This window comes from Miscanthus floridulus, chromosome 13 (genome assembly GCF_019320115.1).
Source record: "Miscanthus floridulus cultivar M001 chromosome 13, ASM1932011v1, whole genome shotgun sequence".
In the NCBI taxonomy this organism is placed as follows: domain Eukaryota; kingdom Viridiplantae; phylum Streptophyta; class Magnoliopsida; order Poales; family Poaceae; genus Miscanthus; species Miscanthus floridulus.
In genome coordinates, this window is record NC_089592.1 from 19011344 (window position 1) to 19026960 (window position 15617).

At 47.3% G+C, this 15617-nt stretch overlaps 1 protein-coding gene across 1 annotated transcript; it reads right to left on the reverse strand.

Annotated features, from left to right (window-relative positions):
• Positions 1–788: 788 nt before the first annotated feature.
• Positions 789–2582, reverse strand: LOC136502214 (cytochrome P450 89A2-like). Its single transcript, XM_066497675.1, has 2 exons — positions 1470–2582; positions 789–1352 (listed from the first exon to the last, which is right to left on the reverse strand). Exons 1-2 carry the CDS (start codon positions 2580–2582, stop codon positions 927–929), a joined length of 1539 nt encoding a protein of 512 aa, XP_066353772.1. The 3' UTR covers positions 789–926.
• Between the last annotated feature and the right edge of the window lie 13035 nt (positions 2583–15617).

Below are 15617 nucleotides of genomic sequence, written 5' to 3' on the forward strand. Positions count from 1 at the left end.
CTCGTGGTGTTGATCATGCGGTGTTTCAAACATTTGTGGCTTGTTGTTTGGACGGTTGAAAGGTGATGCTTCAATGATAGTCATTAGCGTCAAAGTATCGACATATTAGAACTAGACAATCCTCAAGGGCATGGATCAGAAGTGAACAATGTGATTAGAGGATCTAGATTTATTTTAGTTTATCTTCTTTATTGTCTAGAGACATAAATATACAAGAATGCCAACTGACCCTCAAGCGTTTTGGAGCAATCCAATGTTCGGATTTTCAGGCATTAATCAACGCACAATTGAATATCTTGTCGTTCGATTAGCTTGATTAAGTTTTACGGTTGGGTGGCCTTCCTTCTCCAACTACGGCAGGCTTAGAAGAAAATTTAGGGGGAGGAAAGCTAGACCAGCGGTGGTGGTAGGCATGGCGGGAGATGAGGACATGGCGGTACCACCAGCCGAGTGGTAGGGGGAAGGTGGTTGGGCATAGTCATGGTGACGTTTCAGCCAGGTTAGCTTGGGGGTGGGGTGGGGGTGGATCCGGCGGTGAGGAGCCACCAGAGACGTGGTAGACAGACAGAGTGGGGGTGTTTCGTAGGAGACACCATGGATGATCAGAGGTGGAAGGAGACCAAAGGAGGTAGAGACTGACCATTCCATCAGCATCCAAGGACTGAAAAAAAAGAGTCAAAGTGAAAAGTCGAAACCAGATTTAAAATATTCAATTGTGAGGTCGCAAACAACTTCTAAATATAAACCGGAGTATAACTATTTTGCCAGTTGAATAGAATTCCCTTTTTTAGGGCTTGTTTGGATGTAGTTGGATTTGCATCAGTCCATATGCGTTGGTGGATTGGAGTAGAACTTAAACTAAATTCCATCCAATCCACCCCCAACACGTGTGGATTGAGATGAATCCGGCAATATCAAGCCAGGCATTAGCGGTGTATCCAGCTGACGTCTCTCAGCCGCGTGAGGCGCGCACGCAGAGGCCGCTTCATGACCGTGAAGAACCCGAGGTGTGGCCGCAGGTCAACAGCGAGCTCGCCCTCGGCCTCTGCCCACTCGAACTCCCTCACAAGATTGGCCACGAAGTAGCCAAGATGGAGCACGGCGACGCCCATGCCAGGACACATCCTCCGGCCGGCACCGAACGGCATCATCCTGATCTCCCCAGCGCTGCCCGCGGCCGCCACCAGGCTGACGCCCGCGCCCTCGCCGCCGGCCAGGAACCTCTCCGGCCGGAACTCACATGGGTCGGTCCACGCCGTCTTGTCACGTGCCAGCTGCGCCAGCGGAAAGTGCACCGCCGTGCCGGCAGGGAGACGCCGACCGTCCAGCACGACATGGTCCTCGGCCATCACCTTGTTAATTAATTATATAACACAAAGCTTATAAGCTTGCATGCGTGATGATTGAGACCAATGACATTTGATTCTCTAAAAACTTTGGATTGATTTATTAATAATAATAAATCTCACCTTCCTAAGCACCATGGGCACGGTGGGGTGCAGCCGGAGCCCTTCCATGATGACGGCGTTGAGGTACTCCAGCCTTCCAAGTACCTCCTCGCCGACCTCCTCGGCATCGGCACCCACGGCGGCGTCGATCTCCTTCCGGAGAGCGCGCTGCACGTCGGGACGCTTCACCAGGTTCGCCATGATCCACTGCAGCGCCGCGGCAGCGGGCTCCGTGCCGGCCCCAAGAAACTCGGAGCAGAGACCCACGAGCTCACCATCAGTGAGCCTGCGCTGCCGCTGCCGCTTACGACGTTTGCCGCTGCCTGAGGCGGCGGCGGCGTGCTCGTCCGGCACGCGGAGGTCCACGAGCGTGTCCACGTACGCCGGGGGCTCGCCATGGCGGTTGTTGGGCCGGCCGTCGCGGCGGTGGGCGTCGATGAGTGGAAGATACGTCTCCTCCTGCTGCTGCCGGAGCTGGAGCAGCTTCCTCCACCTGTCCCGGTAGATGAGTCCGGTGACCGCGGGGAGCGTGGCGAAGACGCGCAGTCCGAGGAAGCACTGGACGAGGTCGTCCTGGGCGTCGGCCATTGCCCGCACGAGGCCCGCGTTGACGCCCGCACCGAAGCACATGGTGGCCAGCAGGCCGAACATGGCCGCGCGCAGGCTCTCCGCCGCGAGCACCACGCCGCCGGACGCGCACTGGCGGTCGAGGTCCGCGATGAGACCGCGGAGGGCGTGGCGGCGCGCGGGGCTGTACTGCCGGAGGCGCGACGGGTGGAAGATTTCGGTGGTGAGGTTGCGTCTGATCGCGCGCCAGAGCGGGCCGTACGGCGCCGAGTTGATGTTGTAGTGCCGGCGGCGCGAGAGCACGGCGCTGGGCACGATGGAAGGCGGTCGGTCCGAGAACGCGCCTCCGGCAGCCGCGCCGCTGACCAGGAGGCGGTGCGCGGTGAAGCGGTCGGTGACGAAGACCTCCGGGTGCCGACCGAGTGTGGGGAGCTTCCTGAGGACGGCCGACTTGACTGCGGCGAGCCGCGTGTAGGCTGCCTCGCGCGCCAACGCATGCCGGTGCCGGCTGAAGATGAGGGAGAGCGTCAAGGGGAGCAAGAGGAGGAAGATTAGGGCGTCTTGCATGGTTGTTTGTATCAGCTCTAGCACTTGTGTGTAATGCTCGTAAGAGTCGTCGCATTATAAATAATGATAGTATAAAGAAGTTTGTCTACGTGGCATTCCTGTATTTTGGCGGCTTGGTGGGGACTAGGCTAACAACCGTTTGTTGCACGAACAAGTTCTGAGCTTTGCGGACGCACGAATTTTGCTCCATCAGATCATAAACCAACGGCCAGATTAATTTCTTGTCCCGTTATTGTGAATGTTTCCAACTAGCCCGATGCAAGGATATTGGACAACTTTATCTCTGATGGTAAACGCATTTTTCCCTCAGAGGAGCATATATTTTCCCCAGGTTCTCCTATCGCTACACAGTCTGTTCGGGAGGCCGTAAATGATCGTGGATTATTTACTGCTGACTGGTTTGGTGTGAGAGAAAAACACTGTTCCCGGCTGGAAATTTATGATCGTTTACGGGCAAGTGAACAGGCTGACAGTTGTTAGATGTGCATAAGGCCCTCCACGACGTGGAGTGATGCCTAAAAATATTTGGATCCCATAGAGAAGTTTTTAGCTTGACTCATCAAATGCCGCAGCGTGTGGGCAGTGTGGCCTGATATATGTTAAAAGAGTAGAGTTGTTGCATGTTTCTCTCGTCCTTGCTGAGTGGTAGTTGGAACACGCTATGCAGAAAATATTTTTTTAAACAAGATAGCACCGCCGCAAGTAGATGCATCGCTTCTAGTTTTCTTAGCATAGGCATCGGTATCTGCGGTGGTTCGAGTGATGCCCCAACTCTCTTTTTCAGTTCCAGACATCACTTTAGCTCAACACTGCGGAAAGACCTAAGGATAGATGTACTATAAAATAATATTATGGTCCATCCATCCTCATGTACACTCAACTTTCTATGGTTATACGGGTTAGACGTGAATATGGAGCCGGTTGTGGCTGTTCTCAACTAGCCCGATGCTCTCTTTTTTTGTGGTTATTCAACTGTTGAGCCTAATAAACAACATAAATAAGGCCATAATACTAGCAAGGAGAAATATATATATATGGTCATAATAAATAACGTGAAGTTTAAAATTAAAAACGTCATATTTTTTATAATAAAAAGTCCATCTAATTATTTTGCACGTGAAAATTTAGAACGGATTACAGAGGAGGTGGTGCGCGGTGAAATAGTCGGTCACGAAGACCTCCTGCTGCTGGGCAAGCATTAAGGAAGGGCTTCTTATTGAGGGCAGCATTAAGGAAGAGTGTCAAGGGCAGCAAGAGGAAAAGATTATGTAGGGGTGTTTAGTTCCGCGGACTAAACTTTAATCCTCATTGCATTGTGGATGTTTAGCCACCAATTTAGAGTATTAAACATAGATTAATTACATGATTATTGGCTTCGGCTCCTTGGCCTCTAGCACTTCTGAACAACGGGCCTATACACTCAGCCTTATGGAGTTACGGGGCTGTTTGCTTGTCGACGCAGGAATAAGCAACCATTATTTTGTACAGTATTTGCTGCCGGCCATCCAGAATTAGCAGCAGCATGCTGGCTGGCTGACCATGCAGTGAGCAAGTCCATGCTGGCAGCAGGCTACTCTCTCTCCCAAAACAGTAGTCGTTCTCGTTTCCCGATAAATCAAATATTTTTAACTTTAACTAAATATATATATATATAATTATTAATATTTATATCACATAATTAGATAGATCGTGGAATTTATTTTCATAATAAATTTATTTAGGATATAAATATTGATAATATTTTCTATAAATATAGTTAAATTTGAGAAAGTTTGACCGGCACCAATACCATAACATCATCTATTTTGGGACTAGAGTATCTATTAATGAACACTTGCTGACGTAAACCATCTGACTTTTGACCCAGTTGGAGCAGAGCCACGGTTGACTTGTTCCCGGACATATTCCCTCTGTCTCTAAATAAATATTCCTTTTGGTTTCTGTCAGTGCAGAAAGTGACCAACTAGTAAATATTTGTAGTTTTGCTGTACGTTGTGATAGGAGGTGACCAGCACTCAATGACACATGATTTATACTGGTTCGGGCAACGTGCCCTACGTCCAGTCATGGTCGATCGGTGACTTTATTCCTGAGCCCAGGTGCTCAAAGTTTGCAGTGGGGTTACAAACGAGAGGGAGAAAGACGGGGTGTACAAGAGGTCCGGTCAGCTCTGACCGGAAGGGCCGAGAGTGACAGAAACTTCGCTACGAGCTAGGTGTTCGAGCGTGCGCTTGAGGAGTTATGAGCTATCGATCTAGTGAGTCTGAACTTGAAGAAGTCGACCTCCCTTTGTTGGAGGGAGCGCATCCCCTTTTATAGATGAAGGAGATAGCTTTACAGGTGAGAGGGCGAGGGTACGGATGTTTCTAAGCCTTGTTGTCCACGCTGATGAAGACTGGATAATGGTAGGCGCCCCCAACACTGTTGATGTCGCTGTAGAATGTTGGATGCGCACGGGAGGTCGTGTTATCTTCTTCAGGAAGGATGGACGCTCGTACCTGCAAATACTATTTGATGCCTAGTGGCATGTGAGGAGTCGCGCTATGTTCACCCGGTACGGCAAATCCTGGATGCCCATACCGTGATCGATGTCCAGAGACACGCGGGGGGATTACCGTATGGGAGTTTTAGCGGCCCCTACAATACTGTAGGGGGAGATGGTGGCTGCAGAGTACTGTTTCGTGCAGGGTATGGTCCCTGGTATAGTGGTTTTGACTTGTGAGCCTTGCCTTTCCTTTCTCTGCACGTCTTCTGGTTCCTACCGAACGGGGCGCCCCCGGTCGGATGGCTCTAGTCGGCTCTGAGTGCGCCGGTCAGAGAAGAGCGGTGAGCAGGGTTCCCACAAGCCCCGGTCGCGGGGTCGGAGTCGCGGGGTCAGAGTAGGAAGTAGCATTTTGGGCTAGGCCTTTCGATTGGAGAGACCGCTCGGAGACGACTGGTGCCCGAAGTGAGTGCTCCGGTCAGAGAGGTGGGCCGAAGAATTTGACAAGCGGACGCTTGTTCTTTTGGGTAGACCTTCCGGTCGGCGACCAGACTTCCCTTTCGGCCCGTTGTGTTTTAGACTCTTGGGCCGACCCATGAATTACATGTTGTTTTCTTGGACCGAGCCCGGGCATGGAAGCCGGTTCCCGTGGGACCCCGGGTTTATGAACCCGACAGGAGCCCCCGAGCCCCCGGGCGATTCGGGTAGAATCGTCCGAGGGATTTTTGTCTTGTGGATGGGTGCGCGCGAGCACACCCGTGGGTGTAGCCTCCGAGCCCCTGGGCGGTTCGGGCGGAAGCGTCTGGGGGTTTTATTTTTAGTGGGCGTGTGTGTGGGAGAGGTTTTGTGTCATGTCGGTGGGTGCGCGTGAGCGCACCCGTGGGTGTAGCCCCCGAGCCCCCGGGTGGTTCGGACAGAACCGTCTGGGGGGTGTTGGTGCGCGCCATGGTTTTGAAATGGTTAGTTCTAGAGATGGACAAGACGGAGCCCGTGGGTCCTGATGTTGGTGCGGCCTGGGCAGCCGAGGTAGTTAGTTTAGTTAGTTTTTACGCGAGTTCGGAGTTGTGGTCCCTAGTCAGGGTTTCTTGGAGTGCAGTCAGTAGTGAAGCCAGTATGCGAGTTCGGAGTCGCAGTCCCAGGCCACAGCCGGATGTCGTAGATCCTGTCGACACGAGTTCGGGTCACGGTCCTAGGCCGTAGCCGGATGTCGTAGATCCTGTCAACGCGAGTTCAGGGTCACGGTCCTAGGGTTTTTGTTGGAAGTGAATTTGTTACGCGAGTTCGGAGTTGCGGTCCTTGGATTTTTTTTGTAGCGCAGTCGGAAGTGAAGCTGTTACGCGAGTTTGGAGTCGCGGTCCCAGCCATAGCCGGATGTCATAGATCTTGTCAATGCGAGTTTGGAGTCATGGTCCCAAGGTTTTTGGCATTTGAGCCCCCGAGCCTTGTTGGGCCTTCGTGGGGGTCGCTGTGAGTTGTTTTGCGCTACCCCATCTGATTCCTCACAACCGGAGGGGCTGAGTTTCGTCGCCTATCCTGATCGCTCGGGCTCGAAGACTAGCTCAGTGAGCTCGCTAACGGGTGTGATCGAGCGGAATCCAGGGTCCGTCGTTCGTGACGGGGTCGGCATAGCCCTCTTGTGGCATTCCACTACTCCTTTACCTGCAACCCTGGTAGATGCCTAGGTTGTTCCAGAGACCGACCCTGGGTGGCCTAATGACCTCCCCTGGTGGCCTAATGGCCTCTTCTCGATGGAGATTTTGTGGGCTTGGCGAGAGGTTCAGGATCGAACGAGAAGGTTGAGATGACCTGGTTTGCCAGACCGGGCGAAGGCCGCACGGTGCTCATCTACGGTTTTCTCCCCTGGCTCTGTTGTTTGCTCATGTCGAATGAGGCAACCTGCCGCTTCGTGGCGCAACACGGAGCATTTTGGTGCATTTCGCTGCACGTGCGATGCTTAGTTCCCTGAGCCCCTAGGGCGATTCATGCCTTAACCGTCCGGGGGGTTTAGGCGTATGAGATGAATGCGTGTATGGATGTATGAATGATTATAATGAAATAGAGGGGGTTTGATAGTACTTACCTTGACGATTGGAGTGACGGGGTTCGGAGGGCTTTAGTTGGAAATGTCCAACCTGGGACCTTGATCCCCTGTTCTCCTACTGAACATCTATGGGTGCGACGCCCTTGAGGTATCCGTTTGTGCTTGCCAAAGCCGAGGGAGCGGAACCGAGCGGGCCCTTGGCGGTCGTAGTGGTATTTGCAATAGTAGAAAATGTAAAAGTTAAGTTTGTGGGTGAGTCCATAGCATAACCTTGTGACAAAACCATGATATGCTTTCCCTATTTATATCGTAGCATAACCTTTGTTCTTACCCTTTCTCCCTCTCGTACCTACCCATTTGTCCCGTAGGGTGCGACCTTGGGAGTCCGGGGCATGGCCTGCGGGGCTCGACTGCTCGTGTCCGTAGGGAAAGGCGGGGTGCGCTCGGTTCGTAGTAAGAACAGAGTTATGTAGGGTAATCAAGGACATGGAATGTGTTTCCATTCGGGGACAAGGTTGTTTGTTATGTGATGACAAAAGAAAAAGGAGGTAATATACAATATTGTACCCATATGGAGCCCCCGAGCGACCCAGGCTGAAAGTGTTTCGGGCAGGGGTGCTCTTACGGGAGCATGTTTTAACTAAAAAGCAGTTTAGACTATATTTAGGGGAAAATGATGTAGCTGTTCAATGTTCCAAGTGTTGGTGAGAGCGTTGCCGTTGTCGTCCTCCAGTCGGTAGGTGCCCGATCAGATTACTTCAATCACCGTATAGGGCCCTTCCCATGGTGGAGAGAGCTTGTGCTTTTCCTTCGTTGATTGGGTCCTCCGGAGCACGAGATCGCCGACTTCGAGTATCCTTCCCCTAATCTTTCTTTTGTGGTACCTGTGGAGGGTTTGTTGGTTGCGAGCGGAGCGGATGACGGTCGTTTCGTGGGCCTCTTCGAGTAGGTCGACCGCGTCTTGTTGAGCCTCCGTGGCTCGGTCATGGTCGAAAGCCTTCACTCTTGGTGCGCCATGGTCGAGGTCGGAGGGCAATACTGCCTCAGCCCCGTAGGCTAGGAAGAAGGGTGTGAATCCTGTGGATCAGTTTGGGGTCATTCTTAGGCTCCAGAGGATCGCTGGAACCTCTGCTACCCAACGCCCAGCGTACTTATTGAGTCGGTTGAAGATGCGCGACTTAAGTCCTTAGAGGACCATGCCATTGGCCCGTTTGACCTAACCATTAGTTCATGGATGTCCGACCGAAGCCTAGTCGATCATGATACCATATCCGTTGCTGAAGTCTAGGAACTTTTTTCTGGTGAAGTTGGTCCTGTGGTCAGTGATGACATAGTTAGGAACACCGAACCGGTAGATGATGTCGAGGAAGAATTTGACTACTTCTTCTGACCAGACGTTGGTGATGGGTTTGGCCTCTATCCACCTGGTGAATTTGTCGATTGCTACGAGTAGGTGAGTGAAACCGCCCTGAGGCCTTTTTGAGGGGTCCTACCATGTCGAGGCCCCAGACCGTGAATGGCCAGGTGATAGGGATGGTTTGGAGCTCCTGTGTCGGCAAATGGGTGAAAGGTCCTTGTTTGGTTTTTGTAATTGAGTGACAACCTAGGTGGACTAATTGTGTTTATATGAGATACACAGGTGATTAGTCCATAGGTACATATGTGTGAGCAACATATGCCATGAAGGTGAAAATGGCTTGGAGATGCTACAAAGCTCACACATGTGAAGATGAAGGAGCTTAAATGCACATGAGACATGACATTGAGTCATGTGATCAAGGTGGAGAAGATCAAGACAAGATTTGGCTTGATGGACCGGTTGCAAGCGTGAAGGGCAAGTCGAAGGCTTTGGAGTGATGGACCGCGTGGCGGTGAAGCTTGAGCATAACTTGGCGCCGATGGATGATGGCAACGGTGAAGAGCAAGTGAAGTCAAGATCGATGAACCAATATGATCACGTGATGATATGAAGTGGATCATATCATTGTTGATCGTGTTGGTGCATGTGTTGCATCGACATAGGAGGAGATGGAATGGAATGCGCAAGGCAAAGGTATAACCTAGGGCATTTCATTTCACCAGTCATAGGTGTGTAGAGAAGTTTATGACTAGGTTTAGGATAGATGGCCGTACTATCAAGAGGAGCAAACTTGTTTGCATATCGGTCATCTAGTGCCACTCGAGTGATCTAACTTTGCATCGTCGCTAGGATCGAGTGGCGTGGCAAGTTGAGTGGCTAACATCCTTAGGAAATGATTGTGAAAAGCTAACACACATACACATGGTGGTGTACACTTAGTGGTGTTGGCACATTTACAAATAGAGATGGAGTTGGAGTTGATGTGGATCAACTTGGTGAAGAAACTCCACCAGGTGGAGTATCCGCCCGTAGAGTGCGGACAGTCCGACGGTGCCACCGGCGCCCTACATAGAAAAGACAGAGTCTCACTGGGTGCACCGGACGCTGGCACTGGAAGTGATCGAACGCTGGCAGGGCACGTCCGGTTAGGCTGACGCATGATGATGCAGGAGCTGGAGTTTGACCGGACGCTGGGCTGCGTCCGATCATGTGCAACCGGACGCGTCCGGTCAAGGTCGGTACCTTACTGTAAATGACCGGACGCTGAGGGTCCAGCATCTAGTCAGTTGAAGCTGCTGCGTCTGGTCAGAAGATGACCATTGAGATCGGAAGAATGGCGTTGAACGCGGTGACACGTGGCTGTCATCGGGCGACCGGACGCTGAGGTCCAGCATCCGGTCAACTTGACCGGAGCGTCCGGTTGGCTCGACTTTTGCCCAGTGAAGGGGTAACGGCTCTATTTGCCCATGGGGTTATAAATAGAAGCCTTGGTCTGCCTTGGGCAAAAAGCTGAGCACACTAGAGCCTTGGTGGCTTGTGTAGTAGTGCTTGGGAGCCCTCCATCTCACATATGCTTGATAGTGATCATCCGATTGCGTGAGAGAGCGATTCTAGTGCGATTGCATCATGAAGTTGCATCGAGTGGCACTAGGTGATCGAGTTACAAGCCGGTGGTGCTTGTTACTCTTGGAGGTTGCCACCTCCTAGATGGCTTGGTGGTGGTCTCCGTCGAAGCCTGCAAGAACCTTGTGCGGCGCTCCAGAGAAGTGCTTTGAAAGGGGCACTTGTGCTCGCCCCGTGGGAGTCACGAAGAGCAACTTTAGTAAAGCGTTTCATTAAGCTACCCTCACTCAAGGGGTAGGCTCTTGCGGCGCCCGACGTGCGGGCTTAGCGGGTGATGCTAATTAGCCGCCGAACCACCAAGTGAGCGGTCGACACAACGGGGACTAGCGTGTTGGCAAACATGTGAACCTCGGGAGAAAAATCATCGTGTCAACCTTGTTCTTCCCATTGGTTTGCATCCCCATTACACAAGCTTGTAATTACTTTTATACATATTAAGCTTGTGTAGTTGCTCTTGTAATTAGATAGCTCGTGTAGCTTGCTAATTACCTTCTTGCTTGTGTAGCATAGAAGTAGCTCCCTTGCGTGGCTAATTTGGTTTTAGTAACCTTGTTAGTCACATTGCTTAGTTTGTGTAGCTAAGTATTTGCGCTCTCTAATTAGGCATTGGTTGCCTTGTTATTGAGCATTGCTATTGAGCGTAGTTAGCTTTGTGCTTTTGCTTACTAGCATGTGTAGGAGCTCCCTTGTTGCTTAAAGTACTAGTGGCATAGGTTTGTGTGACCTTGCACCTAGAATTGTTTAGGAGAGATCTAGCTAGCCTGGCACCTTAGTTGCATAATTAGTATCTTTGCTAGGTGCTAGTGAACATATATGGAGGGGTGTAGTCTTGGCTAGACCAATTGTTTTAATTTCGCATTTATATCGATTAGCCGACGCGATTAAGTTTTAAAAAGGACTATTCGCCCCCCTCTAGTCGTCATCTCGACCCTTTCAATTGGTATCGGAGCCCGGTCTCTCATTTGTGGTCTTCACCGACCCGAGAGGATGGCGTCTAATGGGCTAGATGTTTGTGAGACACACATTTTTTATGGCACAAACTTTGCACTTTGGAAAAATCATATGCTTGATCATTTTCATGCAAAGGGACCTAAATTTTGGTGGGTTGTGACAAGTGGTCTCACCCATGTCTTAGATCATAGAAATCTCACCAAAGGTCAAAGAGTTCTCTATGAATTTGATGCACATGCTTGTTGTTTTCTAATGGATGCTTTAAGCTTTGATTTGATGAAACAAGTAAACATCAAGGGAACCGCTCGTGAGATATGGGAGTCCATCAAGAAAACCTTCAGTGATTCCTCCACATGGTATGATGGTAAATTCAAGCAGGATGAACCCAAGAAGGAGGTGCATAAGTGTGTTGAGCATAACCACAATTTGGTGATTGTGGAAGATTGCTCCACCTCACGGTCAAGTGATGATGATGATGATCAATCTATTACAAGTTCACTTGACAAGGTTGATGATGGTGCCACAAGTGTTGCAAGTGACGATGCTACCCCATGCACACTTGATGGTGATGATGGTTCATGCTCAAGTCATGATGATGCTACTACAAGCCCATCCACTACACCACATTGTCTCATGTCACAAGGTGACACCAAGGTATCAAATGATGATGTGGTTGATCATGTTGATTCATATGATGAGCTTGTTAGTAGACTTGCTAGCATGACCATGTCTTTAGAAAATGAGAAAGCTAAAACATTGAAATTAGAAAATGAAAACTCATTTCTAAAGAACTGTTGTGAAGAACATATGAAATTACTTGATGCATATAAATCTTCACTTGATGAGCTTAAATTGAATCATGAGACACTACTTGCATCTCATGATGAATTATTAGAACAACATGCTTCTCTCATTAAAGTATTTACAAAGAAACTTAAAAATAATGAGAGCTCATCACATGGATCAAATGATAAATTGCAAAATATTGCTAACCCTTGTGATGTAGGCAAGAAGCATGTATCCACCTCTTGTGACGATTTATTAGATATGCCATGCTCTTCACATATAGATGCTTGTTCTACTTCTATGTCTTGTGAGACTAACATTTTGAAGGAGAACATTGTGCTCAAAAGTGAAGTGAAGAAATTGAACAATAAGTTAGAGAGGTGCTACAACTCAAAAGTCACCTTTGAGCACATGTTGAAGCCTCAAAGAAACTATGGTGACAAGTGTGGCCATGGCTTCAAGAAGAAGATGTCAAAGGGTGAAAGAAAGAGAGAAAGGAAGATGAAGAAGCTAAAACAAAGAAAGCTCTCTCATACCATGTGCTACCGGTGTCATGAAGCGGGACACCTTGCAAATGGTTGCCCTAACATTGAGAAGCTCAAGAAGATAAAAGAAGAAGAGAGGCTAAAGCATGTTAAGTGCTTCAAGTGCCGCACTTGGGGTCATCTTACCTCAATGTGCCCAACCAAGCAATTGGTGAAGCAACAAGTGAAGCCTAAACCAAAGCCACAAGTTGAGCAAGAGAAGACACCCCAAGTTCAAATCAAGATCAACCATGAAGATGGTGGTGATTTGATGATAAAGAAGAAAAAAAACAAGAAGGGGTGGAAAGGCAAGGCATCCAATGCAAACTCAAGATGCCAAGATGATGAGCAAGAATGAAGATGAGAAGAAAGTCTATGCTCACATCAAGTGCTTCAAGTGTGGAAGTACGGGACACTTTGCCTCTAAGTATCCTACCAAGCTTGAGAAGAAGGCTCAAGCAATCCATGAGAGGCAAGGCAATGAGAAGCACCACATGAACAAAGAAGAGAAGGCTCAAGCAAAGAGAAAGTGCTACTCATGCCGGGAAAGGGGACACATGTCACATTCATTTCCCCTAGGTAACACTCCTAAGCCTATTTCAATTGATGATGATTCTATGCTTAGGAAGGATGGCAATGGTACCTCATTGGTTGTAATTGCAAAACATCCCGCTACTCATACTAAGGCATTGCCTAAGTATGTTGCACCTAACTTGAGAGGACCCAAACTTGTTTGGGTACCATCAAAAAGTGAATGATTGATTGTAGGTACCATCGGCATTGGAGGCTTGGTTCAAATGATATTCATCTTGTTGATCATGTAGTTGAGCCAAGTATTGCTAAGTGATGATCATTATCCCAATGCCATGACAAATTGAATGAAGTCCAAATGTGCTACAACATACAAGTGTAAATTTTAAGTTATTGGTGATTCATTGGATATATTTGATGACTTGCAAATAATTGAGTTGAAGCTTGTAAATTGGATGATCATGAGCTAACCAAGGTATATCTCTTGTTGAACATTTCATTTGGGTGCATATGAGTTGATTGAATTGGATAAATATGCAATGTTGCTTGCTATGAGATGTTTGAATGGATAATTGATTAGTAGTCAAGTTTGGATTGATTTGTGTTGGATAAGTTCATAAGATAACTTTTAGTAAGTGGTTTGAATGGATATGTCTTATGAAAGTATTCAAACAAGTTAGTATCAAGTTTGATTCATATTTGATGAAGAATAGCTCAATTGTTGAAATATGTCCTATATTGCAAAATCTGAGCTAGCTATGAACTTAGCCATGTTTGAAAATTGAAAACTTATTGGATTGGCATGAAAATTGGTGTACATGCTCTAGACTTATGGTATAAGATGCTGTAAAATTTTCATGAGAATTGGATAAGAAATGCTTTAGTTTTGGAGTGGATCTAGTTAGCTATAGTGCAGCAGTTTTCAGCATGTAGCAGTGGTAGAAGAATTGATATATAGCAGCAATCTAGAAGTCAAATGAAGCTCAAATCTTTACATCTGCTAGATAACTTTGTAAAGAACATCTCCACCAAATTTTGTGGTATTTGGATTTGTACTTTTGGATGCTTATTTCTTTGAAGGGTACAAAATCTGTCAGAAAAGTGACAAATGTTGGATTGATCTAGAGTCACTTTGATTGAAAGGTCCTCAAGTTGGAAACATGTTTACAAGTGTTTGAGGTACCTAAGTTTGGTTTTGAAATGATCTAGAAGCATGACAAGATATGAGTACAAGGCTATTTGATTGTGGAGTGTACTTTGCACACATTCAGTACTCAAATTGGAAGATCAAGATCAAACTCAAGATGAAGTTGAAGTTTAAGTTCTAGTGACTATTGAAAATCATTTGGTAGAAAGAAAAGAACTTAAACAAGAAGAAAGAAAAGGACTTAAAGAAGGAATCAAGGTTACTCATCAAGTTAAGTCCATCACTTGGATCAATCAATCAAGTTATTTCAAGTGAGTGTCAATAATGGTTCTTGGAGAGAGGTCACTTCTCCCTAGTGTAGGGGCTTGCCGCCTATGTGTAGATAAACCAAGTGTGGTACTTAGAAGGCTAACATGGAAGTGGTGATTCGAGGAACATTTGAGATGCTTAGTTGAAGAAATCAAAAGGGTTGATCAAGAAAAGCAAGCAACACCCAAAAGAGAGCTAGTCATGATATTTCAAGTGGTATTCACAAATTGATACTCTCATGCAAGCAAAGATCAAAAGATAAAGCAAGTCAACCACAACAAGAAAGTGCACTTGATCATAAGTGGTATTTATTTCATATGGGTGAAGAATGAAATTCAACATGGTATCTATTGGTCTTCACCAAGCTTATAATTGAACTTCACATTGCTATTGGAGTAATGAATTGGAATCTATGTGACTATCCTCTACTCCAACATAGCAAAGGTATCATTGTAATGTGCATGATCATTTCATCCCTTACTAGTATAAGGTTAGTGCATATAGTACATGCTTCATAGGATCATGCATAACAAATGAAATGTTTAAATTCATAGTCTACCACTATTGTTTGAATGATTACTTGATCTAGTGGTTAGTATATGAATTTGTTCATGAGCTAGTAAACCCATCCCAAAGTACAAACCCAAGTACTTGACTCAATTTGGATTACTAACAAGTGACAAGTACAACATTGGCAAGATAACCCTTGCAAGAGGTGTGAAGAAGCTTGTCATTGGTTCAAACCGGACTTGGAAGCTTAGGCAAATCAATTTAGTTCAAGTCAATCATAAAAGCTTATGATGGTGATAAGAGTACAAGCACAAGACAACAATGCAAATGGATATCTAGTTTGTTTCAAATGGTATCTAGACTCAAGTATTTTATCAAGAATCTATAAATAATGTCTAGATCAACTCACAAGTGATATCCTATAAGCGGTACTCATGAAGATAGCAAATGTTCAAGAAATGGTCGTTATTGATAAATCAAACAAGTGGTTCCATACTAGAAGATTCTCTCAAATGGTATTCACTTCCTACAAGTGATATCTATACATACAAGACGATGGTTCCACAAGTGATCCTCAACTTTAAGTGATCATTAAATAAAGAATGCATCCCTCAACTACAAGAGCTCAAGTGTATCAAATGGATGACCCATGCTATCACATAGAGGGAGGTGTCACACAAATTGGTATCAAGATCAAAGATCCTATGTGTGGTATCTCAAGAAGCCTTACACAAAATACAAGTGGTATGAGTTACAAGTGGTATCTACAAG